Source organism: Centroberyx affinis, unplaced genomic scaffold (assembly GCF_046629955.1).
Source record: "Centroberyx affinis isolate AG114_WGS23_722 - 3 ecotype Tasmania unplaced genomic scaffold, CSIRO-AGI_Caff_v1 ptg000600l_1, whole genome shotgun sequence".
NCBI lineage: Eukaryota > Metazoa > Chordata > Actinopteri > Beryciformes > Berycidae > Centroberyx > Centroberyx affinis.
The window spans coordinates 26,519-54,092 of NW_027279237.1; the positions used below are offsets into that span (position 1 = coordinate 26,519).

The window sequence follows — 27,574 nt, forward strand, 5'->3', positions numbered from 1 at the left end:
GAAGCTCCATATAGTGATGTCATCATTTATAGGACATTTCAGATTAATTCCATTGTGTTGATGGTAGAGTCAATAAAAATATTTATCTTGTTTTCACTTTTCTCAGAGGAGGATGACATGAGGATGACGTGGCAAGTCACTGAGTGGAAACTACAACTGAGCAAGTCAAAGTCAGCAGGATGTTAGTTGTTTCAACAGTATTCTTGAAGCATGGATTTTACTCACAATTAAACTGATAAAATGTTTTTTTGACATATAAGTGTAGAGCTGGAGCGTATGCAGATTCAATAAATTAAAAGTCTCCGGCAAATGTACAGCATGGGATCCACATGACCTGGAAGTCTCTAATATTTCCTGTTTCCTGTTGTTGTTTTATTCATACTTCATACTTTTTATATGGCCTAGCCTGTTTGTTTTAATTTGGCTATTTGTAGCATTTCTACACGGTTCTCATTAGTTGAAAGACACTCTGTTGTCCACTTTCAGGAGAGTAGGCTGCCCTCTAGTGGTACTGGGTAAACATTACATCATATACAACTCCTAAGTGTATACAGAGTGAACGAGAATCATGTGGAGCCAACTCACTCAACTCTCGTTCATCCTTCACCAGAAGTCTTCCCTCTCTCACTCGTGCATAATGAACAAATGAATCCAAAAGAATGAGTTACTCATAAAGAACTAAATCTCATTAAAGAGCTGAACTTTGCATCACTAGTTAAGACTGGCAAACACTAAGGCTTTTACTCTGAAACTGAGGTCCTTCCTGTCTGGAAGTCAGAGCCGTCCTGTCCGCCTCCACAATGCTTCCTCCTTTTCTGTACTGAGAAACTAAAAGGAAAAAGAATTATGCTGCTCATTGATTGGTTATTACAGACTCTTACACTAATTGGCTATAGGAAACTTCAGTGTGTGGATTTCCCCCCACTTCCTACAGAAAAATCGTGCAAAAAAGATTTGTGTCTCCTTATCAGTTTGTATCCTCAGGATGAGACAAATGCACAGATGCAGCTCTGTGACTCAGTACAGGTTTTGTACTTGTGAGACACAACAGTGTGCATTTGTGGATAAACATTTACACAGGTGAATTTTGTTTGCAGTTGACAAAGCTTCAATCACAATTGTATGATTTTTTTTTTCATTTCACTTTTATTTTACTTTATTCACATTTGTGACTCTTAGAAAACAAGCCTAAATAGTATTTGCACTATTCACCGTAGACGGCTCAGCGCATGAAAGGTAGAATTTATGAAAGTAAAGTTGGCCGGGGGGACTCATGAGATATGATGAACTTATGACCCCCTTGCGACACACATATACACACACACACACACACACACACACACACACACACACACACGCATATCTCACATACACAATGTCACATGACTTGACACAACGTGGTTGGCTAAGTGAAGTCAGTCAGCACAGTTGGCCACTGGATGCTTATTGGATGAGATCAATGTGGGTAATACTGGCTCTATTGATAAGTTCTAGTAGCAGCAGCAGTATATTGCTGTAACATGATTGGCCAGCAGAGGTCGCTGTTTGTCATGTTGTGTAGTGTTGTTGATGTCCTACATCTTTATTTTTATTTTATTTATTTATTTGTTTATTTTGTCAGGGACCATGTACAAAAACATTAATCTCAGTTAATGAAAAGAGATGCTTTGCAACAGATTTAGGTTTTAACACACACACTATTACTACACACTATTATTGCAGACATGCTTTATTAAAATCTGTATTTCTTTACCCTCCATCTCTCGGCCCTGCATCTCTCTCTTCGAATGAGATTATGATTGGAATGAGCTTTCATAGTTTTTCAACTCTTTCTGCTGAACAGTGAGTATTCAGTTGCTGAGGAAGGCAAACACCATCCTCAGCTGTCATGACCATCCTCTCCTGGCTGAGTTTGAGCTCTTTCCCTCCCTTCCCTACCTGAAACTTAACAGGTCAAAGAACTCCCTTGTGCCTTATTCCATTTCCCTGCTTAACCGGCTTACAAGGCGATAAAATGTACTTCACTCACTCACTGGACTGTTTTATGAATGATAAATGATCTTATTTTAGGGATTCTGATGCTTATATGTTTTTATGTGTTTTTTATGTGTTGGCTTGTTATTTACAGTGTCCATTGCATGTTGTTCTCATCCTGGCGTGTACCTGACAGCATAACCAATTTCCCTTTGGGACAATAAAGGGAAAGTGGTTTGCTCTCTTTGGATTTGGTTTACAGAACCCAAGTCTGTGTTGTCGTTCCAGTTGGATTTGTTTTTCTCCTCTGTGGGGATTTTAAGTTGTTTCTGCATGTACTTCCTCACCATTGGAGTTCAAGTAATGCCAATTTGAGTTTAGTATTTTCATGGGTCACTGGGAAGTAGACTTTCAGATGTAGTAACATGTCACATAAACACTGAGTGTAGAAAATACCAGGACCGCCTTTCATCAAACAGACTGACGGTCCATCCAAAAAGAAGGATTTTAAGTCTAAGGAACAAATGAGACATGGACTTTGTAAAAGGAGGTTGTGTGACATGGAGAGTATCGTAGTGTTCATAAAGTGTTGTTTTGTTCACATCAAACTTCAGTCAAACTTATCCAAGCTGTCAGACCAGTTCTGAGACTTCCTCATATCTTTCCAATAACATGAGGTCTGACAACATTCTAACTTGAGGCCTGCAGTTGATTTTATCCAGCAGCACTAAAAGTAAAACATGTAAAACATTCTTAGAGCAAGCTTGGAAACCGTACAAGCAAGCTTGTCTTTATTGTGTCACACAGCACACCACAACACTTGCATGCAGCGACCACACACACACACACACACACACACATGCTGACGGTGGTCAGTGAAATTCAGTCTCTGCATTTGACCCATCCAAAGCATGTCCTTCCTCCGGGGGGCAGCCAGGAGCGGTGGGCAGCTTAGCTTAGCGCCCCGGGACCAACTTCAGTCTTCGTCATCGCTGGTCAGGCGATGACCAGGCGATGAGTGATGATGAAGGTTCAGTTTGGCCCCAAAGTCAGATAGAAATGTTGGAAATCTCAGTACAGTTAACTAATGAATATTCACACCTGTAAGCATCAAATACATAGATACAAGCATCTTGAATGATTTAATCACCATCATCATATACACAGTCATACAGTTTAACAATACAATGCAATTCCACATAGTCCTTAATCACAAGCATGTGTCAAAGGACTTTCCTGATCATCAATTAATCATTCATGAGTTAAGGACCACACCATCAATTGACTGTGAATGAGGATGATTATTTAACAGACATGAATAATGAAAGAGAAAACTGCGCTGAATGGAGGATGGAGAGGTGAAGGCAAATCATCTGCGGCGTGGGGAAGGTTTCAGCAATGGATCCGTCCTTGCTCCCAGGCACGGTTGCAGACCCCCAGGGGGCCCTGTAATGGAGGGGAGGAATAGAGAGAGAGAGAGAAAGAGAGAGAGAGAGAGAGACTGGGGCACGTAAAACAAGAATGAACAGGTATGCTGGGCAGGTAGGCATTTAAAGGGAAATGACAGGAAAGGGAGTGACTGAGGTGCTCCTGAGCCTCAGCTAATATAGCTCCAAGGAATGTTGTAACACAAACACAAGGAAGCAAAACAAACACACACAAAATCGAGTTTAATCAAAGCATAGCAAGCCGACCTATCCAAGATAGCCCAGCCTACCCAGCACCACTCTAGAAGAATGATGTGTGAATATATAATAAGCTTTTTACCATGTTTGACCCCACATTTGCCTAAAATAGCTACCATTTTTAATTTGATAAAAGTCTATTTGGTAGTGAAATGTGGTCATATTTGCCCAGCCCCATGCATTATCTTTCTGTGCTAGGACTACTCTTTATTTCACTGTAGATGATGCTGTTGGACACATTGAAGCCACACCTCCTGATCTGTGATTTCTCCTCCTCAGACTTGGTTTCTGGCTAAAGGTTAGACTGGTTTAGTGTCATACTGAGGTTTCTAGACTTTGGTAGTGAAGTTATGAGGGTGTGACAGCAGCCTCAGATCAAATGAACACAGACACCAGGACTGAAGTCTGTCAGTGTTTCCTCTACAGATGAAGGCAGAAAGTCTGTTTGACTTGATCTGGATTTGAATTCACCAGGTAAGGATCCTACCAAACTGAAAAAAAAGATTTTTTGGCCCTGTAATTATAACCTTGGGCACGTTCCATCTGAAAACGATTTGCTACGGTTTCCGGGTTGAACATCATGTTTCCTCGAAACGGTGTGAAACGGTGTGCAACGGGCTTTGAGGTACGTTGTCTCTCGTTTGGTGAGTGTGTCAGAGGTGTTAGCCAATCAGCAGCGACGTGTATATAAACCCGGCCGTATTAAAAAGCAAGGCGCACAGACATATTTGACATATAAGATATATTTGTATCTTTTGCTATTGTATGTACAATTGTGGAGTGAGACTTTCATAAACTTTTCTACTCCACTCTACTCCTCTAAATATATAATGGTAAATATTACAATATCATATCACAACAACAGTGATCAGTGATAATGATAGGCCTAATACTCATAATAAAATAATTAGCTCATATAGATGGTAACACAGTCTCGAAGGTAAGAAGTGGATTATCTTTCACCTGAAATGTTTGCCTTGTCATCCTGAAATGCAAATGAGGCAAATGTTGGATCACTATAATTAGGAACCAAAGTTTGCACAAACCCCTTCACTCCATTGGGATGTTTTCTGCTGTTCTGGACGGCAAGGGCAGCGACTGTAACATCGAACGTATTTTGTAGTATTAAACACATATTTAAAGAACGCAAAGAATGGCCTTCTCAGCTGCCGTAGTTGCAACTTGCATAACACAACAGGGTGTTCAACGCACCGCCGTTTCCGTTTAAATAAACGTTTTGCTACGTTTTGTCGGGGCTGAACGCAGGGCTTGATAATTTGTTTAAATTCTACAAGAAATTATTATTTTAGTGCTTTTACTTTAAAATGTCACCTTTTATGTTACTTGGTGTTTGTTTGTAATTATGTATCCTCATTTCAATATGTAAATTTGATCCATCACACCAAGTATATTAACTAAACTACTGTATTGACTGTACAACCTGACAAAAGCAAGTAAAATGCACTTGGGTAATAGGAGTGAACCTGGCAACCTTGTGCACACTCAACGTGAAGTCAGAAGAGAATTAGCTCAGAGACACACCAACCGCAGGACCGGTTTAAGGACGGCAGACTTTGACTGGAGGATGGTTTGGTCGCTCATTTGATGAGAAAATTCATGGATGTGGAGCCATGGGGGTAGGTTATATGCTTAATTAACTTTGTACATTCCTGTTGGCTCGTCAGCTAAGTCAGTGTTCGAGTATTGAATACTTAACATTAGCGTTAGCTGATCAGTTTAGCCTGCTAGCTAGTTATCGTGCTCTCAGTGTACAATAGCAGCAAGTTACACCAACAAAGCTATACTGGGAGGACTACTGTATTAATTGTTTTAGCAAGGTGGGTCGTCTTGATCATGTTGTTGTGTTTTTATCGTTGTTTGTTTCAGATCAAAGAAAAGGGCGGGGTTGCAGGCACGAAAATAAGAGCCATGCTGGATTCACTCAGCCAGGTAAAGTTTAAAATTCATATAATTGCAGTCATCTTATGTTGGGCTATACACTGAGAATAGAATGATGACACTTCAGTTCATTTGAACAAATTAAATATTTTTGTTGGCTTCCCCCACCATTCTCCCATCTCCTATTGTGAGAACACTTCAGACTTCAAGACACAAAATAAACATTAGTAAATGTGAGGTGTTCTCTGATAATTTGTTGGTAATATGAGCTCTGCTTAAAAGAAATGTATTCCAAAAAAGACGAAAATTCAGTCATCTAGGCTACACATCCACATGCCAGTTAAAACATGGACAGGACGGCTGCTTCAGCTGATCCTGAATTTCTCTGTCTAATATCCTACAATGTCAATTTAGACAAGCGGTTCCAGAGACAGATTCAACTAAATCCAGGGTCTTTCTAGTTCTTGCACATGGGTCAGGTCAGTGTGACCAAAACCCAAAGACAGTAGAGCATCTCTCCATGTTGACAGTGGGTTTCTTGTGGCACATCATTAAGAGATTCAAATTAAGTTACACCTTTCTGAACTCACCCTTTTAGAACACTGTTGCCAGCTTCCATTGCCAATATCTTTTTATATGCAGTTACATATTGTTCTCTGCAATAAATTCACGTCTGTCTGTTTAACAGCAACATGTTGAAGGCAGAAGAGATGTCATCATCTGCTGCTTGATGGAGTTCCTTGGAGAGTCTGGAGAGGAACTCGTCAAAGACTACCAGGTAAATTTGGAAATTTGGGATTTTCTGATGATTATTCTGACCATATTAAACTTGTCTGTTCTCCAACCTAATAATCTAACTCTAACCTTTGTATATTAATATATTTACAGGTAAGTAACTCATGCCAGTATGTGTGGGGAAAAAAAACGTTTTAATTCAGTTTAACAAATATTAGGGCATTAACTTAAATTGGCATTTAAGATACAGTACCAGTCAAAAGTTGAGACACACCTGCTTTCCCTTGAATGAGAAAGTGTGTCCCAAACATTTTACCTTATTCCATTTATTCATTTATGTCTTAATGTATTTCTCAATCATTTTTTTTATTCAGTTTTTGAATTTGTTTTGCAGTTGAATCAAAAACCCACAGCCTATCTCACATTTTCCTCTACACTGAATGCAGTATACTTAACCTGTTTTTATGTCGTGTTTGGAGCAAAGCATATCCTTGATGAACCCAGCTGCCTTCATACTCTGCAGTTGTACTTGGACGTTTGTGCCTCTCCATGTATTAGCATAATTTCGGGTCACAGAGGTAACAATCAGTTTCTGTAAAACATAATTAACTGGCGTTGTTTGAAAAACCCAGAAGGATATTTAAAAACACTTACTGTTGTTCTGACAGTATTTTCATAGTCCCCAAGACTACCCTAACCACCTGACTGAAAAAATAATACGTCCGGTGAAAATATTTTTAACCCGTTTCCCAAGTTGCACCTCGGTTTCTGAGTCAAAATAAAACAAAGTGCAGCAAAAGGATTTTTTTGTTCTTTAAGAGTCTTTGAGGATTCTGAAAATACTAAAAAAACAGAGTGTTTTTAACAACCTTCTGGGTTTTTCAAACAATGCCAGTTTATTATCTTTGAGAAAAAACGATGGTTACCTCTGTGACCCGGATGTACACTAATACATGTAAGGCACAAACTAGGGTTAACTCGGACCGAGAAATAGAAGTGAAAATAAATTCACTACATAATAACTTACCTTTAGTCTTTATCTATGTAAAAGTAAATTAATTAAAATCAATAGTTACCTAAACACTTACCCAGCATTTAACCAATGTCTTGCTCTGAGCATCTTATTTCTGTTGCATTATTGTATGTGTAGACTGTATTAAATGAGCACTTCAACCCAGTGAATCACCTCTTGCATATTCAGGAACTTTAAAGAAAATATGTGTAGTATATTGACATCTGAGCACTGATTCACATGTTTTTGACAGGATGTCAGCAAAGAAGCCATCAAAGAGGACTATGCTCATCATGTCTTGAGGATCTTTGTCGTCCATGGAAATGCAATAGAGGAAGGCCACACCCCTGCAAAGAGGTTCTTGATGACTTGTAAAAGTGTGGCAATGGCTTGCCTTCTTTATGAGGGCAAGCGTGATGTATGCTGTATCAATGCTTATCATTGAATCAATTTTAAAAATAGTTTTCAGTTTTGTCATGTACTTTGGCCTGAACCCCGTAATTGCTACTTGTAGCTGTATTAAGCTGTTAATCACCTAGCAAACATAATAAAGGTGCTGTTGTTTAAAATCATTTCATGTTTTGTATTTCTTACTGGAAAGTAAACTTTACTTGATAATTTCCAGAGTAAAAATTACAAAGAATTTCTGTGTGGAACTTGTTACCAAGCTTTTTTTTAAGTAAATGTTACTCAAATAATGCAAAAATAAAAACTAGGTCCAGCCAGTTAAAAGCTTAGAAAAACCAAATATTTTTTAAAGCAATTTGTAAGTAAATGCAGTGGTAGTCTGAGTAAAATTTACTGATGAGGAATGAGTAAAATTTACTCATGAAAACAGAAATTTGTTAGTAAACTTTACAAGTATTTCTTGGTTAAACCTAGTGCTTATTGGTATGTAGATTTTACTGAGAATACCCTCTGTTAAATTTACGAGGAATTTCTGTGTGGAAATTGTTACCAAGGTTTTTCTAAGTAAATGTCACTCATTTTTTTCAGTGTGGGGCACGAGGAATCCTGGACACAGGGAAAACACTGTTAGGGAACAGGCACGAGGAAACACAGCATTAACCTTAGGTAAACAAGATACTGAGAGGCCGAGAGAGTAGCTACCACGAACAAGGTGGAACAATCTGGCAATGAGTGGATGGCAAGCTGGGGATGATATACTGTGGGCTGATGTGATGATCGGAAGCAGGTGAACAGACTGGAGACGAGCTGATTGCAGGCAGGTGTGTAGGACGAGCTGGGAGCCAGAAGAACGAGAGGAGACCACGCCCACACACAAACAAGACATAGGGTGCATCCCAAGTCTCTTAAATTGCATCCACGTTTCCCTCACTTGCGTCTTTTCCTTGCGTCTTAGTCCCTCCCACCGAGGATGCATGGAGACAAGGAAGGAAACCATGCGAGGAGAGAGGAAACAAGGAAATATGTTTTTAGAGAAATGAGACATCCTTTCCTCTGAAGCGTCATGTGAAGCGACGTCCGTTTCTGCATGACAAAACGGGTTGTGGATGAAATAAACGTAATTTAGGTTCCCCATGTTCTTTCATTAACATTATATATCAAAAAGCATAAAATAACGGGCATTTACACTCGTACTGTTTCTCTGCCATCTCGTTCAAATTTGCCAGATATAGGGGCGGAGAATTGACGTTATGGTGTTCAGCTGAAAGTCTTCTGGGAAGGCTGCTCTCGTGTCTCCTCGCTCATAGCTCCTCAGAGATCCCTCCTCGCTCCTCGAGCCTCGCTCCTCGGAGCAGAAATAAGAGCTTTGAGACTTGGGATGCACCCAGAGAGACAGACTGTAGCTGAATCCAAATGTCCGGACTTCACCGCACTTGCAGACTCGCGGACTTTGCGGGCGCGTTCCCGGGAAGTCTGCGAGTGCTGAGGGCTCTAAATCCACAATTCATCCAGTCCACAAGGGGCCTCAAGCGGACTTTCTGCAGACTTCCAGAGAGTCCGCTTGGGGTGCAGACTTCAGCAGACTTCAGCAGACTTCACTGATTTAATTGCCCACAATTCATTGCAATACAGACATGATGTTGTAGTTTTTCCAATTGCCGAACAAAAAACAAAAAGAACTTATTATGAATGTGTAAAACAATGACTTTATTAAAACGTTACTTGAATCATGTAGACCAGAAATAATATTCAACCACATCATGACACAGAAATATGTAGAAGTATAGGCTATAGAGGAAATCAAAATGCATTTTATTATTGTAGTCTTTTAGTGATGGTAGCCTATAAAAGCTGTACAGTGTAATGCCAAATATCCAGGCTATGAAAAATGAACAAAAAAACACAAAAGAAGGTCTTCCAATGTAAGAAATACCCAATTTATTTAGCCATTATAGTCCGGTCCATATTTACAAACATTTCTGTATTTGAATGTGTGTAGCCTATATGTTGTATAGAAATGTTTGAGTATCATTTTGTTCACTCACAAAACAAGCCTAGAACAATTAGATACGCAAGTGCCGCAGCGATCACTGTGTACAAGACTGTTGCTTCGAACGTTTCCACAGCGACGAGTGAAACAGACTTGAGGTCTGTCTATCAGCGGCTGTAGCCTTGCAGTGTCGCGCCCTCGCAGACTTGACGTTAACTACTGTTAATATAGTTAAACATTGTAATGTTAATGTTAAACACTGCCTCCTTTGCTCAAGCAGATTCCACTGTAATGGTGGCAAAAAAGTTTTTGGGACATGAAAACCAGCAGGGACCGTCAAAATGCCCCAACTTTTTAAAACCCTGCACTCATGAAGTCACACCGTGAAAAAACACAGCTAGTGAGATGGAGTCCTCCTTTTTTCCTTTTTTTCCCTCATGACTAAACAGCTCAGCTGTTGCCGGCCGCCATTTTGCTGCTAGCAGCGATCATTTTACATTGCTGCTCTGCGTTTTGTTTCTACTGTGAAAGAAGAAAGTGAATGTACATGAATATAATGTTAAATGCATGTATGAGGCATGTGTGTTTACAGATTTTCTATTCCACTTTCTCAGAAAAGAGAACTGATATACTTTTAAACAACAAATGCCAGATTAATGTATTTTGAACTAATTTTGTACCACAAGACAATGTGCAAAAGGTCAAATAAAGAGAATATTTACTTATAGCAACAAGAACATGTGATTTTCAGATCAGGTGGCTCATTCCAGTTACTGGCATCACAGCGCTGGAAAGAGTTACAGCCAGGAAATAAAAGATACAAATATTAACCAGTTCACATAAATAAAAGGAATGTTAAAAAGGAAAAGGGAATCATCCTGCTCTAACCTTGTTGAAGAAATTCATACATATACAAGTACTGTGTGTTTGTACCAAAGGGTTATATATGATCAGACAATAGAACAAATATTACCAATTACATTATCAATTACCTTTTATGATCTGGCTGACAAAGTACTTTTACAAGACTTCCATATCTATAATACTTACTACTACTTAATACTAGTTTTAATGAGATGAGATGAGATTAATTTTAAATCATCATCATCATAATTGTCCTTTGAGTTGAAAATATCCTTTGAATTTACCAGGGAGCAACGATGGCGACGGATAAAGAAAGGCTCTCGAAAACTAAAAGGCTCCTTATCGAAACACTGGAGGATTTGGGAGATGAAGAGCTCAAGAACTTCCAGTGGTTCCTGCAGCAGGATGACATCCTGGAAGGTTTCCCAGCCATCAAAAAGAGCAAAGTGGAGAAGGCAAACAGGCAGGACACAGTGGATCAGATGGTGCAGACCTACCACCATCACTCTCTGGAGGTGACCAAGAAGGTTTTGATGAAGATCAACAGGAATGATCTAGAGCAGAGTTTGTCAAACAGCAGCTCGGGACCCAAAGGTAAGTCATGGGGAGATAAAAATACGAACGTGTGAAAAACAGAAATGACACAGATGACTCATAAACTTGTAATTAAACACTGGTAGCACTTTACTCAAATATCAGGTAACAAAAGGAAGATGAACAAAGTGTCACTTGTCTATTTGGTCTATCTCTACAGATTATGTAACCCTAACCCTATCTCTAACATTAACTCCAACCCTAAGATTAACCAAAGCCTCTATAGAGACTTCACACAATTATCACTTTCTCAGCCTGTTTTATCTGTTTTTTCTTTACTTCTGCTCTGCTGTTATTATGCATTCAGACAGTAGATGTGTGAGGAGAGACAGGCTGCCTTTTGAGTGTCTGTGTTTATTTTGAGTTTTATGTTATGCAGCAAAAAGGCAAGTCTGATTGTGTCGTGATTGTGTCACACTTTATTGATCCCCAGGGGTTCAGGTACAGGGTAATGCTGCTGACTTTAGCTGTTTGTATTATTTAAGAGCATGAATGGGTATAATTTGACCTTTAGAACACATTAAAAGTAGTTACTGCCATTTAGTTTTGTGGAGCAGAATTGACTCCCATTCATTCTGACTGTGACTCTGGTCCCATTTATCGAGTGCTGTAGAGACAGAGAAAAGGTTTTGAGCTCCATCAGACCCACAAGGCCTCAGATGGCAGTCAACCCAGGACCAGGATCAGCAGACCTCAGTCAAGGACGAGACAGAGAGACAGACAGCAGGTCAATGCTTCAGGTTTAATTAAACAGGAACACATGTATGGGTCTGCACAGTGGAAGACAGTTTGTGTCAAAATGAAAACTAGACATGATGAATGTTCAGTTCCTTCAGTCCTTCAGTACTTATGTAAAGAGTTGTGGGATGAATAGGAGCTGTTGGCTGGTTGGCTAGTGTTAAATTCAAGCCCTAGTAACCTCTCTCTCACTCTCTCTCTCTATCTCTCTCCCTCTCTCTTTCTCTCTCTCTCTCTCTCCCTCTCTCTCTCTCTGTCTCTAACTCTCTCTCTCTCTCTCTGGCCCTCTTTACACCTTGTATTAACATGCGTCTTGTATCCAGATTGTATCTAGATATGATTTAACCTGATTACACTTACACCTGGTATTAACATGTGTCTCCAGTGTCCACATTGAGATCTGATTGAGATCCGATCACTTGTCCAGCTCAAACAACCGAACGTCACATCCTCCTCTCGTTTGCATGGGTTACAATTACAATTTCACATTTGGCAGACGCTTTTATCCAAAGCGACTTACACATGAGATTTGCATACAACACAAGCAAGTTTCTAGATAGGAGAGAACAACGAGAGTAAGTGCTATAGAGCTAAGTTCTGGTCCAACAGGACAAAGGTGCTACGAGACAGTGCAACAAGCTAAGTTCTGGTCCAACAGGACATAGGTGCTACGAGGGAGTGCTACAAGGCAGTGCTATGAGGTAATGCATAGAGTGCATCAATTTTTTTATTTTTTTTTTATTTTTTATTTTTTATGAAAGGAGGTATTCGCTAAAGAGCTGGGTCTTTAGCCTTTTCTTAAGGATAGAGAGGGATTCTGCAGATCGAATGGAGTTTGGCAACTCGTTCCACCACCGGGGAACCACAGAAGAGAAGAGTCTGGCTAGAGACTTAGGGCCTTGCTGAGGTGGCAGCACCAGGCGCCGCTCCATGGCAGAGCGTAGTGAGCGGGAGGGAGCGTAGACCTGAATGAGGGAGTTCAGGTAGGTCGGAGCCGTTTTGGTTATTGTTTTGTAGGCGAGCATCAAGGACTTGAACTTGATGCGGGCAGCAACTGGGAGCCAGTGGAGGGATATGAATAGCGGAGTGACATGTGCTCTTTTGGGCTGGTTGAAGACCAGACGCGCCGCCGCGTTCTGGATCATCTGCAGAGGTTTGAAAGTACAGGCCGGGAGCCCTGCCAGTAAGGAGTTGCAGTAGTCAAATCGGCATGACCGAGCAACAGAAGTCACATGCTCCTTGAAGGTTAGCTGGTCATCAATCATGACACCCAAGTTTCTGGCAGACTTTGTGGGTATGAGCTCAGTTGATTCGAGCTGGATACTGATTTGTTGTTGTATAGAGGGACTGGCTGGGATGACAAGGAGCTCAGTCTTTGACAAGTTAAGCTGAAGGTGGCGTTCCTTCATCCAAGCCGAGATGTCGGCGAGGCATGCCGATATCCGCGCCGAGACTGTGGGGTCGTCTGGCGGGAACGACAGGAGGAGCTGGGTATCGTCAGCATATGAATGATAAGAGAAGCCATGTGAGCGGATCACTGCACCCAATGAGGTGGTGTATAATGAAAAGAGAAGGGGTCCAAGCACTGACCCTTGAGGTACCCCTGTGAACAAGTAGTGGGATTTAGACACTTCCCCTCTCCAAGACACTCTGAAGGATCTCCCTGAGAGGTAGGACTCAAACCAGCAGAGGGTAGATCCTGAGAAGCCGAGCTCAGCGAGTGTGGAGAGGAGGATTTGGTGGTTCACCGTGTCAAAGGCGGCCGATAGGTCAAGTAGCAGTAGGACAGAGGACTGACCGGCAGCTCTAGCTGATCGCAGTGTTTCTTCTACAGACAAGAGCGCAGTCTCGGTAGAGTGTCCGCGTTTGAAGCCAGACTGGTTGGGATCATACAGGCGGTTCTCAGAAAGGAATTCAGAGACTTGATTAAAGACCGCCCGCTCAAGTGTTTTGGAAAGAAAGGTGAGTAGTGAAACCGGCCTGTAATTATCAACCTGAGATGGGTTGAGTGTAGGTTTCTTTAGTAGCGGGGTAACCCGGGCTTGCTTAAAAGCAGTGGGGAACACACCCGCTGAGAGTGAGGAGTTGATGATGTGCGTGACTGCAGGGATAGGTGTGGGAGAGATGGCCTGCAGGAGGTTGGAGGGTATGGGGTCCAACGGACAGGTAGTGGGGCGAGAGTCAAGTAGTAGTTTGGAGACTTGCTCTTCAGTGAGATGGGAAAAGGACAGGAGTGAGGTCCTGTTAGCTGGTGGCAGCAGACTGAGTTGGTCAGGCTCAGAGAACTGATTACTGATGGTAGATACCTTATCAGTAAAGAAGGATGCAAAGAGGTCAGCCGTGAGCAAACTTGAGGGTGGAGGTGGTGGAGGTTTGAGGAGTGAGTTAAAAGCTGAAAATAATTTGCGAGCGTCCTTGGCGCTGCTGATTTTATCCTGATAGTAAGTGGTCTTGGCATTTTTTAGATGGGAGGAGAATGCCGATAAGAGAGTTTGATAGTCAGTGAGGTCAGTGGGATCACTGGATTTGCGCCATTTTCTCTCCGCTGCTCTGAGCCCCGCCCGTTGCTCTTTGATGACACCGGTGAGCCATGGGCTAGTGGGGGTTTTACGAGCAGGTTTAGATGAGAGTGGGCAGAGATTGTCTAGAGAGACAGCTAGTGAGGAGCAGAGTGTGTCTGTAGCCTCATTGGCATGGAGTGAGGAGAACTCATTATGAGGGGGCATGGTAGCCGTGACCTCATCGGAGAGCCAAGCCGGTGTGAGGGACCGGAGGTTCCGTCTGAAGGAGACCATTTGCCAAAAAAAAAGATGATACCCATCTGTGAAGCCGCGCTATGGACTATGGTTTCTGCGGTGTGCCTGGTGTTCGCGGTGCAGAGGGTCTGTGCGGTGAGTGCGGAGCTCCGCAGGGGGTCTGTGGAGGGTCCGCACCGAGCTCCGCGCTCCTCTCAAAAAATGAAACTCTGCGGAGGCCTCGCAAACGCCGCAATCAGTTCAGAGGCTATGATTGGTTAATGGTTGCTATGTTAGTTGGTTACCAGGGAAGTAAGTGTAATCGAGTGACAGCCAAGTGACAGCTGACAACCGGCAAAAATTGACAATAGGAGGAGATTCTGCGCTCTCCGTGAACACTGCGCTGCTACCGCATTTACCATGAAATGCTGTGGCTCTGCGGAGAGAGCAGTCTTGCCGTGAACACCGCGAACACCGGGCACAGAAACCATAAATTTGCATGCTTGCTTTTGGAAGTGGGGTAAGAAGCTGTCTTCAACAACTGAAAAGCCGAAGACGAAAGTCGGCGCGATTACGTATTTCCGCCCACGTAGTTGTTGTATGTGGATTGAAAACGCAATTGCATTTACAATTGTGTTCAGTGTGGTCACAATGCGTCCCTGACCACCTCTGGAGGTGGTTTGGCCGATTGGATCACAATCCGTTCTCAATGCGTCTTGGGTGCATTTACACCTGTACTTTCATGTGGTCAAGCACCATACGATTGCAATCCGATCACCCAAAACGCATGTTAATGCAAGGTGTAAAGAGGGCCTTTGTCTCTCCCTCTCTCTCTCCCTCTCTCTCTCTCTCTCTCTCTCTCTCTCTCTCTCTCAGCGGATGTTGGTGATGTCGGGGAGACTTCAGAGCTCTGTTCTCTGATCTTCCTCCATTCAACCACAGTCTGCTCCTCTTCCTCACCTTCCCACTGTCAGCAGTCAGACTGAAGGTAAAGCGATTCTCTGGCTCGTCCTGGCTGCCATGTTGTTAAATTGATGAAGGATTTAGTTAATATGTTTCTTTTACTTGATGTCACAGCTCCTGGAGCCGTATTCACAAACATTGTGAGAATCATCTCAGAGTCTTAACTTTGCCTAAAACTTCCTAGCAAGGAGTTCTAGCTTAGGTGTGATTTAGGAAAGTTCTCAGAGCGACTGTGAGCAAGGAATGGACAAGAACTTTTATCTTAGTGAGGAGGTGTGGTCCACTCTCTTGCTAGGTATGGTGCTCTCTTTTAGACGCTGCCATTGGTCCATCAGGACAAATCTCAACACGCCTCTTTTCGTCATTCAGAATGCACACAAGGAATCACATGTGATAATCACACAATTTAGTCTACAGTAAATAAAAGTGTAGTTTACTTATACTGTCAACAATGAAAATCCCTGTTTAATCAATAATTAGAGTGTCTGTCCCATCAGTGACCCCGACAACACCGGGGTAACACAGCATTCTTGTTAGCCCAGGGCTTACATGTCTGAATATTCTGTGGGAATAAAAACACTTGGCCCTAGGAATGCCATGCAACGTTGCTTAGCAACGTTGTGAAGGTTTGATTTAATTGGACAACACCAAGTGACGCAAAAGTGTTCTAACCCCAGACATCTCACCCTAGAAAAACTGATTTCAGGGAGGTGTGTGACTGACCTGATAATATGCGGTGAGTGCAGGGTTAGTGTTGCCTGGTGTCCAGCCTCCATCAATCGCAGTCTTTAGCACGTTTTGCTATGCCATGCAATTCATGGGGGTTGGATGGGGTCAGTGGTTCAAGGCAGTCTTTCATCTCAAGTCTGTCTAGTTCTTGCTCTTATCTCTATGCTCTGTACAGTCTGCTGCTCTTGTTATCTCTGATAAATGCTTTAGGTGCTTCATTAGGTTCATTTATTTCTGCTCTTCTCATAAAGTATGCTCTGTTTTTCCCTCTGTAAATGGTACAGGATTGTACCTCATTTTAATAATGAACCACTTAAAATTGATAGGCAACAAAGCTGAATAAGTTAGGATATTATCACTTGACACAATCATTTATTTTCTTTATCTCTTCAGGTATGTTAGGCCTTCTTTCATGTTAAAGGAATTTAATCTAACTTGGCCGTACCCCTCCCAATCCACCAGATATTGAAACCCGCAGCCCCGGCGGTGCATGTCCAGAAGCCGCCAGTCGGTGTAGGCAGGGTGGTCGTCGATCAGCCGAGGCAGTGGAGGAGCCGCTGCTGGGGGGGACAAGGGACTGGAACGGACAGGTTTAATCTGGGAGACGTGGAAGGTTGGGTGGATACGGAGGGAAGCAGGGAGTTTCAACCAGACAACAGAGGGGTTAAACACACAGTCAATCACAAAGGGTCCGATGAACCAAGGGGAAAGTTTCCTGGACTCCACCCTCAAAGGGATGTCGTGAGATGAGAGCCATACCTTCTGATCAAGGGCGTAGGCAGGGGCCGGGGCACCGCAACTTCCATCTCCTGGGCGGGGAACGGGGGGCTGATAACCCAGACAACATTTGAAGGGTGACATACCTGATGAGGCATTGGTCAGGGAATTGTGGGCGTAATCCACCCATGGCAACTGGGAACTCCAGTGGGACGGGTTAGCAGTGGTCACACAATGCAGTGCTGCTTCCAACTCCTGGTTGACCCGCTCAGTCTGGCCATTAGACTGTGGGTGGAATCCAAACGAAAGACTGACAGTAGAACCAACAGCAGAGCAGAAAGCTTTCCATACCTGGGATATGAACTGAGGGCCTCGGTCTGACACAATATCCACAGGGATGCCATGTAACCAGAATACGTGAGTTACCAGAAGGTCAGCAGTCTCCCTGGAGGATGGAAGTTTAGGTAGAGGCACAAAATGAACTGATTTTGAAAACCTGTCAACGATAGTAAGGATGACAGTGTTACTGTTGGAAGGAGGGAGTCCAGTGACAAAATCCAACGTGAAGTGAGACCACAGGTGGCTAGATACTGGTAGGGGGCGAAGCAGACTGGAAGAAGGCTTGGTGGACGTCTTGCTTCGGGCACAGACCGAGCAAGCGGTGTCAAAATCCCTGGTATCCTTCTCCATGGTGGGCCACCAGAAGCACTGACAGAGAAAGGCGAGGGTCTGATTCACTCCAGGATGACAGGTAAGTCTGGTCAAGTGGCCCCATTGGAGGACATCGGAGTGGACGGAGTCAGGAACGAACAGAGAGTTAGGCGGACCGTTACCTGGATCAGGCTGTTTCTGCTGGACTTGGCGGACACTGGACTTAATCTCGCAGGTCACGGTAGCAACGATGCAGGATGGAGGCAAAATGGACTAGGGCTCAGAACTGGTATCAGCAGTGAACTGACGGGAGAGGGCGTCAGGCTTGATGTTCCTAGAACCAGGGTGATAAGTTAGGGTGAAATCAAATCTCCCGAAGTACAAGGCCCACCTGACTTGCCGAGAGTTCAACCACTTAGCTGTTTGGATGTAAGCCAGGTTCTTATGGTCAGTCCACATGATGAAGGGATGTTTGGCGCCTTCCAGCCAGTGGCGCCACTCCTCGAGGGCCAGCTTAACTGCCAACAGTTCACGGTTGCCGTATGTCGTAGTTTCTTTCTGCAGGCGAGAGCTTGCTAGAGAAGAAAGCACAAGGATGAAGTTTCTGATCGATAGGAGACCGTTGGGAGAGAACAGCACCTACCCAGGTGTCAGAAGCATCCACCTCCACAATGAACTGAAGCTCTGGATCAGGTTGAGTGAGAACTGGAGCGGAAGTGAAACAGCGCTTAAGTTCCTGGAATGCCGTAGCAGCTTCAGGGGTCCAACGGAACGGGGTGGAGGTAGAAGTGAGGGCAGAGAGAGGAGCTGCCAAGCGACTGTAATTTCGGATGAAACGGCGGTAGAAGTTGGCAAACCCCAAGAAAGACTGCAGCTTCTTCAGGTTGGTGGGTGCTGGCCACTTGGTGATGGCCGTTACCTTGGCGGGGTACATCTGCATCTGACCTTCTGCGATGACATACCCCAAGAAAGACACGGTGGAGACATAGAATTCACACTTCTCAGCCTTAACGAAAAGCTTGTAGGCGTTGAAGTACCTGAAGAACGTGCTGCTGGTGAGCGTCGAGGTCCCGGGAGTAGATCAGGATGTCATCCAGATAAACGAACACAAAACGTCCGATCATATCCCTCAGCACGTCGTTTACAAGAGCCTGGAAGACAGCAGGGGTGTTAGTAAGGCCGAATGGCATGACCAGGTACTCAAAGTGGCTGAGAGAGGTGTTGAAAGCAGTCTTCCACTCATCCCCCTCCCTGATGCGGACAAGGTGGTAGGCATTTCGTAGGTCAAGCTTGGAAAAGACCTTGGCACCATGGAGAGGGGAGAAAGCAGAGCTGATGAGTGGCAGAGGATATTTATTTTTCACTGTAATGTTGTTTACGCCCCAGAAATCAATACATGGTCTGAGGGTGCCATCCTTTTTCCCCACAAAGAAGAACCCCGCACCCAACGGAGAGGACAAGGACCTGATGATGCCTGCAGCCAAGGAGTCCCAGATATAATTCTCCATAGCCTCCTGTTCCGGACGAGAGAGATTGTACAGCCTGCTACTGGGAAGAGTCATTCCAGGCTTGAAGTCGATGGCACAATCATAGGGCCGGTGAGGCGGCAATGACAGGGCTTGATGTTTGCTGAATACAGGGGCTAGGTTGTGATACACCGGGGGCACTGATGACAGATCTGGTGGTTCAGGAACAGACAGAGGCACAGAGGAGGCAGGAGTCAGGGCAGAGTGCAGACAGCATGGCAAAAAGAACTCCAAGAGGTTACCTTCCCAGCGGTCCAGTCAATTTGTGGGTTGTGTAGAGCTAACCAGGGATGGCCAAGAACCAGAGGAGAACCGGGACAGTCAATAACATGGAAACTGATCTTCTCCTGATGATTGCCGGAGATACTCAAGATGACAGGCTTAGTCTTCTCCATGACACGGGCGAGGAGCTGACCATTGAGAGCGTTGGCTTTGCGGGGCAAGGCGAGCACGGTGTCCAGGGCCAACTGAGCGACGACATTGTGGTCCAAAAAGCTCTCGTCAGCCCCCGAGTCAATGAGAGCAGGTAGGGAGATAGACTGGTTCTTCCACAAGAGGGAGGCATCGAACTGTGACCTGGGGGGAGATGAGCAGTCAATCTGGCCCAGTAGTGTCTGGCCCAGTAGTATCTCTCCCACTACTGCTACACTACAACCCTTTTACTGGACGCAGGGGACAGGCAGAGAGGAAATGACCGGCCTGGCCGCAATACAGACAGCTCCTGGTGGTGATCCGCCGTTGTGTCTCCCCCGGGGTGAGTTTGGCTCGGCCGAGCTGCATGGGCTCCGGTTCAAGAAGGGGCTGAGAGACAGAGGCAGATGGAGAAGAAAAACGAGGCAAGGTAGAAGGAGATTTTATGGCGGAGGTTACCTTACCTGCCTTCTCCCTCCGACGCTCACGGAGGCGGTTGTCCAAGTGGATGGCCAAGGCGATGAGCTCATCGAGTCCGTCAGGCTCGTTCCAGGAGACCAGCTCGTCCTTGATTGCTTCACTGAGTGCATTCTAGAACGCTCCCTGGAGGGCTTCATCATTCCACCCACACTCAGCAGCCAGACAGCGAAACTCGATAGCCACTTCGGCTACAGAGCGAGAACCTTGACGGATGGATAGCAATCTTTTAGCGGCGTCCTTACCGCGGACAGGGTGGTCAAAGACCTTCTTCCTCTCCTTTATAAAGTCGGCGTACATGAAACAAATGGGAGATTGACTCTCCCACACCGCCGTAGCCCAGCTGCACGCAGATCCACGGAGACAACCCATCAGGTAAGCGATTTTAGCTCTATCCGTGGAATATGTGCGGGGCTGCTGGTCGAAAACTAACAAACACTGCATTAAAAAGTCTTTGCATACCCCGAGGTTGCCGTCGTATGGCTCAGGAGGCGGAACCTAAGGCTCACGGAGCGGAGGAGAGGGGCTGCGGGCTGGCTGTGCACTCTGGGCGGTAAGTTGGTCTTGTACGCTGGCCAGGGTCTGGGACATCACTGCTACCTGAGCTGACAGATCTTGTAGGACTTGGTTATGCTGTCCAAGCAGGGCGCCATGTCCGACGAGGGCTTGGTGGAAGGGACTTGGATCTGCGTCCGCTGGGTCCATATTAGCTGGCCAGATCGTACTGTCACGTGGCAACTAAAACTGGTGAATCCAAGCGCGGACACAGACAAGTCGGAGACAGGGATCAGGCAAACAGGCAGTTTATTGCTAACTAGTAGAATCAGAGTGAGGTGGTCCAAGGCCAAGGAACTGGGCTGACGAGGCGGAGAGCTGGAGACAAGGCTGGAGCAGAGTAGCTGAGCTGACGGGGCGCAGTGCTGGAGACGGGGCTGGAGCAGAGCAGACGGAACGGCAGGAACAGGAGGAACAGGATCAGGCAGAGAAAACGGGCAACAAGCAAATGTGCAAGAGAGTCGCTAGACATAGATTGACTGAGCAGGTACTACGATCTGGCAAGGTGGATGTGGCAGAGCTGAGTCTTTGTAGAGGTCTTGACTGCAGGATAGGATGCAGCTGGTGGTGCTCCGCTCTGACTCCAGCACACCTGACTCCACTAAACAATCATACAGACACAGGGAGAGAGCAACTGGGGGCGTGGTAGCAGGTTAGGACACAGAATGGGAAGTGGAAGGAGTGTCAGCAGAGGCAGATGTAACACCTGCAGGATTCAGGAGTGAAGCGGCTCTCTGCTGGACTGGAGAGTCCACACTGTAGACTGGAAACTCTCAGGTCAGGATTCCTGAATGTGCAATGTTAAGCACTGAAAGTTTTTCAAGTCAAGTCTGATTTATTTCTACAGGCGTTTCATCACATAGCGTGTCTCAAGAGACTTTACAGAGAACGAGCCTCCATAGATCTAACTACTGAACAATCAATCACAAAACAAAATGATGCAATACAGTATGCAACAAAATAAAACACATGGAAACAAAACAAAGCACAGGACACAAAACAGCATGTTGGAGAAACAGAACAGGTCGAACTAACCTATGTAACAATGGAAGGGCCAATACCAAACAGACAGAGAGTGTAATGATGCAGACAGACCAACAGGCAGCGCTACACTGGGTTCCCAATGTTCGGTTCCTATATTAATGATGTCTGAACTAAAGTAAGAGAATAATACTGTGTCGGTCCTGAACTGGACTGGCTGGGGTTGGCTGAATGGCAGTAAGAACAGAGAGGTTTTGTGTTTGGGTTTGAATACTTCCAAAGAATTAGCTTAGTTGATTCCAGAGATGAGGTGTTCGGTAGGAAAACTCTCTGCTGCCTGCCGATCTCTTCTTGATTCTCAGGACAGTAAGGTAACCAGCGTCTTGCAATCAGAGAGAATGAGGGGAACATGAGGGACGATGAGGTCGGATAAATATGACGGCATAAGTAGGGTTGTCATGATACTAGAATTTCTAACTTCGATAAAATACCCAGGAAAATATCGATATGCGATACCATTTTCGATACCACAGGGGAAAAAAATTATTTTCCATCTTTTTTTTTAAAATATTGTTTTCATGTTAAAATATAATTTTAACATGAAAACAGGCGCTCTGCGGCTGCGGCTCGGCTCATGTAGAGATTTGGTGTGTCGCCTATTTTTTCTGTGTGACACGCGTGCTTCTCAGCAAAAATAGACAGTGAAAATGATCTGTTATTCATATTGACATCATACCAGCAACATTACACTTTTCAGTACAGTTTCAATGTCTATATCTGTAGAATATGTCACAGACAAGGAATATGTCACACACACCTGGAACTCAACACGATTTTCTATCTTCTATAATTTTGCACGCCTGTGGTGTCACACTGACAGCGTTGCTGCTGCGGCACTGCCTTCCAGCCCTATCTTTCTACATTGAGTTTGTTTCTACGTGGTTTTTGTTTACCCTCGTTCAGAGAGAGAGAGAGAGAGAGAGAGAGAGAGAGAGAGAGAGAGAGAGAGAGAGAGAGAGAGAGAGAGAGCAAGCACTGGAAAAATACTGCCCTTCACCTGATGTTCTTTTAACTTATTAACATAATATAATTATAGCCTACATGGGGTTATTTCCTAGTGAACTAATGTACTTTATTGTTAAGTAATTATATATGTTGTGTGACTTCACATAGGTATTTATTTGTGTTGTATTTCTATTTTCTTTATTTGGAACAAGCCACTACTGTTGCCTATAGATATCTAATGTTCAGAGTTCATTAGGTTATTCATAGGAATAAGGAATAATATCTGCTTCCTTATTATTGTCACTGACATTAATTAAGTACAAGAAAAAGGGGAAAATAACTATTCTGTTTTGTTATCACTGTGATTATCTCAAACACTCAAAATCACAGAATTAATGCTGCTCTTGATTGAGTGCAGTCGGGGAATAAAAGACCCACAAAAGAATTTTGCTCTGTGTCCGGTTACATCATTCATTACCAGGCCACATATAGATTAAAGAAATAGTATTTTACACCCGCAAGTGGCTTTGCATGTGCAAAAAGTCTCAGTATATGATAGGCTGATAAAACCTGAGCATTCCTACATAAGAATCTTGCCTAGTGCAGCTTTAAAGTTCCCAAATGCATGCAAGGGAGACATCTGTGAGTGTAACACTTGATGAATCAAAAAGAAGTAAACATTTTATGTAGACATATCAAGGACCTTCCTTATACTCTGAACAGGTCGGCATGTTGCAGACATCATGCCTCTCCCCCCTTACAAAAAAGTGTATTCAAGTTTATTCAAGTGTGCTATTAGTATACTTCTTTTAAACTAAAAAATAAGAGAGTATGCTTTCAGTTTACTTTTTATGTACTTATCAGAGATATACTTAACAAAAGTATACTTGAGTATACTTGGCTTATACTGAAAAGTATACAGAAAAGTTTAAGTATACTTGGCTTATACTGAAAAGTATACAGAAAAGTGTAAGTATATTTGGCTTATACTTGTACTTAATCTTTTGATCAAGATATACTTAAGAAAAGTATAATTAAGTATTCTTGCCTTATACAGAAAGTTTAAGTATACTTGGCTTGTAGGTTGTGCTTACTCTTTTGATAACAGCCTATTAAATACTTTTTTCACACATATTGGCTTCTTTGAGGTAGTACTCCAGCATATCTTTTACATACTATCTTATAAACTTACATGTTCAAGTTTACAAGTCAGCTTTGGGGTGGAATAGCTTAGAGTAAATAGTACATGGGTGGAACTGAACCTGATCTTTTATGTACACAGTGTTATTAACCCACACAGAAACAGATAAACATTTGGCTGATTTTATTGACAATTCTATGAAGGTGTGAGAGTAACAGATTGATTCATACTGGCTGCATTTATAAGCCATTACCAGAATATGTACAGTATATATATATATATATATACACATGAAGTCTGTTACTCTCACACCTTGGAAGAATTGTCTATAAAATCAGCCAAATGTTTATCTGTTTATCTGTTTCAAATTCTAATATCAACCTACCCTAAAGACTGTGTTCATACTGTGTGTTTGTTGTTATGAAAGTATACTTTTAAGTATACTGCAAGTAAACTTATATATATACTGCTAGTTTACTAGTTATGTAATACTAGTCCACTTTTTAGTTTATGAAAGTATACTTTTAAGTACACTTTAAGTGTAAGAGTAATAAACTTAGTAGCAAAACAAGTACACCACTAGTTTATATCTATGTTTTATTTTGTACTGCAGCTGTACTATGAACTATACTACAAGTGAACTTATAGGTACTGTTAGTGTACTAGTTATATACTTACTTCAATACTTCTTGGGACTAAATTGGCCCACTTTTTAGTTTATAAAAATATACTTTTAAGTACACATTAAGTGTAAGAGTAGTTATTTTTTTTTTATTATTTTATAACTATATAACTTATTTTTTTTATATAAACTAACTAAAATACACCCTGGGCTACACCCTCCCCCTTCTATTTTTTTTTTCCTTTTTCTTTTTCTTATTTAGTACTTTTCCCAGGAAGTACGCAATTATATCTGAGTTATTACCAACCTAAAACGGCCACAGCTACACAGTTGAGTTGATGGGTAATAGTGGAGGTTTTTCTTAGTATTTCAGCTGTAGTTTCTCTGTATTTACCTTCTTATTTACAGTGGTAATTACCCAATAATATACTATAATTTACCATATATTTACCAGGTAAATACTTAGTAATTAGGGGACTGTAAAAGGAAGGGTTAGTAGTTTACTAAGTGTATACTTAAAAGTGTACTTTCATAAACTAAAAAGTGGACTAGAAGTATATAACTAGTAACACTAACAGTATACCTATAAGTTCACTTGTAGTATAGTTCACAGTATAGTTGCAGTACAAAATAAAACTTAGATGTAAACTAGTGGTGTACTCAAAGTTTACTACTCTTACACTTAAAGTGTACTTAAAAGTATACTTTCATAAACTAAAAAGTGGGCCAATTTAGTCCCAAGAAGTATTGAATAGTACACTTACAAGTATACTACTAGTACATTGATATTAGTATACTAAGTGGACTAATATTGCATAACAAGTAAACTAGCAGTATGTATATAAGTTTACTTGCAGTATACTTAAAAGTATACTTCCATAAACTAGAAAGTGGGCTAGAAGTATATAACTAGTATGTATATTGAAGTAGTACATTTACAAGTATACTACTAGTACATTGATATTAGTATACTTACTACATAAAGTATACTTGGGAAATATACTTGAACTTATACTTAAGTTTACTTAATAAAATTAACTTGAAGTATACTTCTTTTTTGTAAGGGCCCCTCGAAGTGATTGGGGCTTCGGTTGCAGAGGCAGCAGCTGGAGTCGGTGATGAAGTTGCTCAACTGTTTCCAACACATCGGCAGTGCGCCATTTTGATCACCAATGGTTGTTCTCACCACACCCTGTGTAACCCCAGGTAACTGTATATATTTTTTCCAAGCATTTTCTCTCTTAAATTAAAGTGAATCGTCACCAAATATAAACTGTAACTACCATGCGCAACTCAAACAAAAGTATAAAATTGGAACCTGAGTGCAGGGACAAGTAGATATCCAAAAACTGAAGAGTAGCTCCAGCACTCACAGTAGATCAGTGATGCTGATGATGGCTTACTGCTGAAATGTGTTCCTCCCATGCTGCTGCCGTGTTTCAAGAATAAATAAGACTGATCTACTGTGACTGCTGGTACTACTCTTCTATTTTTGTCCCCAATTATCCTCAGTTCATTAAAGGAATATTTACCTAAAAATGAAAATTCAGTCATTATCTACTCACCCCCATGCCAGCTGAAACTCGGGTAAAGTTTGTCCATATGAGTGCTCACTTATTGAATTTGATGATTAAATATAAAGCAATTGGTTTAAAACAGTATTTCTACCTATTTAAAATCTCACACTTATATTTTGAAGGCTAAACGCCCAAGCCGGAAGTCTTGTTTACTGTTTACTTGTTTAGTCCCCAGCAACTTCAGTTGTTTTGGAGGAGGCCGTTACGCAGTTCCGTTGTGAAGCTCACGCACTGTTGTCTGGACTAACAAACTTTACCCGAGTTTCAGCTGGCATGGGGGCGAGTAGATAATGACTGAATTTTAATTTTTCGGTGAATTATTCTTTTAAGATTCTCCTACTGTTTCTGTGACCAGGATGTTCATCAACAGAGGGCGCTGCTCTGTTCCTCTGTCACCAACTGTTTACCCTTCCACATCTGAGAGTGCGCTCTTCACCAAGACTCCTTACACAGCAAGGGGATCTGTTGGCGTCTTCACTTACAATCTCCTGAATAATCATACGAAGCGGGCTACTGAGAAAATGGCCGTCATGTTCAATGTGCCCTACGACTTTAACCTTTACACAAACTGTTATGCAGTGGGAATCTTTGACATGAGCAAAATCTGTGATTATAATCTTTATCTTGACATGCATAAGAAACATGTGAATGGGTTTGTCAGAGGTGACCCAAAATTTGACTGCAGTCTCACTTATAGAAGCCATGATGTGACCATCAGGGTCACAATGTCAGATACTTACCAACCTGTCATGAAGGTGCAAGTGAGTGACGAGGAGTGAGTCAGAATTGCTGAAATGTAGAGAATCTATCAGTTTGTATTTCCAACATGATTCTGCTTTCTTTTTACAGTATTTGTAGGAGATTGTGGGCTAATAGTCTGGGCTGATAGAATATGCTGTCAGAGCACCACAGTGATCTGTGAAAACCCCAAACATTGTTCTTAAACATGTTCACAAGCTGTGGCTGTCAATACAAATTCTCACAGCTTTTTCTTCTGACCACCAAGAATCAGGCATATACCTTATAGATGTCTGTCTGCTTTACTCTGCTTTATGCTTCGATGAATTCCCACTTTTTGTAGAAACTGTAGCATGAGAGCACAAGAGGATCCTCCACAGAAATTGTAAAATATGTGTTGATGTGACACATGATGATGTACCTTACCAGACATGAGTCTGATACTTGTAATGTGTAATATTACTTGTAATGTAATCTGTGATACTGTATGGTTTTATTTAGATGATGTAAAGTCTCAATGAGAGCGTCAACCTGATTATCTGGGTGATATGGATGCATTTTCTGGTTTGGAAATCCTATCAGTTCTATCCTTTGAACATAATTAGTGTAAAATCTCAAACACTCAATAAATCTGCAAACTCAGTCAATGTGTGTGTGTGTATGTGTGTGTGTGTGTGTGTGTGTTGGGGGTGGTGTAAAGCGTTTTTTTTCTGGAGGGAGGGCCCTTATGGGAACAGGTTCTGCCTCCAGCTGTCAGTGTGCAGTGATGGTATGGCAAGTCTTGTCTCAGGTCCAAATCAAAACATGTTATGTGACATGTTCAGTCCTCAGTGCAGGTGAAAAGTGA

General features: G+C 42.7%; 1 protein-coding gene across 5 annotated transcripts; it reads left to right on the top strand.

The window, feature by feature from the left end:
* Positions 1-3,967: 3,967 nt before the first annotated feature.
* LOC139643419 (DELTA-thalatoxin-Avl1b-like) lies at positions 3,968-27,369 on the top strand. Of its 5 annotated transcripts, none has more exons than XR_011695078.1 (4): positions 3,968-4,133; positions 5,547-5,609; positions 6,247-6,336; positions 7,559-7,877. XR_011695078.1 is itself a non-coding variant. In XM_071518560.1 (4 exons), the coding sequence occupies exons 2-4, from the start codon at positions 10,864-10,866 to the stop codon at positions 26,766-26,768; spliced, it is 864 nt and encodes a 287-aa protein (XP_071374661.1). In that variant the 5' UTR covers positions 3,968-4,133; positions 10,855-10,863; the 3' UTR covers positions 26,769-27,369. The 5 variants fall into 5 exon arrangements, 4 of the variants coding, with proteins under 4 accessions (XP_071374661.1, XP_071374665.1, XP_071374663.1 ...); XM_071518560.1 differs by lacking the exons at positions 5,547-5,609; positions 6,247-6,336; positions 7,559-7,877 and adding exons at positions 10,855-11,161; positions 25,477-25,618; positions 26,345-27,369; XM_071518564.1 differs by lacking the exons at positions 5,547-5,609; positions 6,247-6,336; positions 7,559-7,877 and adding exons at positions 10,855-11,161; positions 25,477-25,618; positions 26,320-26,462.
* The last annotated feature ends 205 nt before the right edge of the window (positions 27,370-27,574 follow it).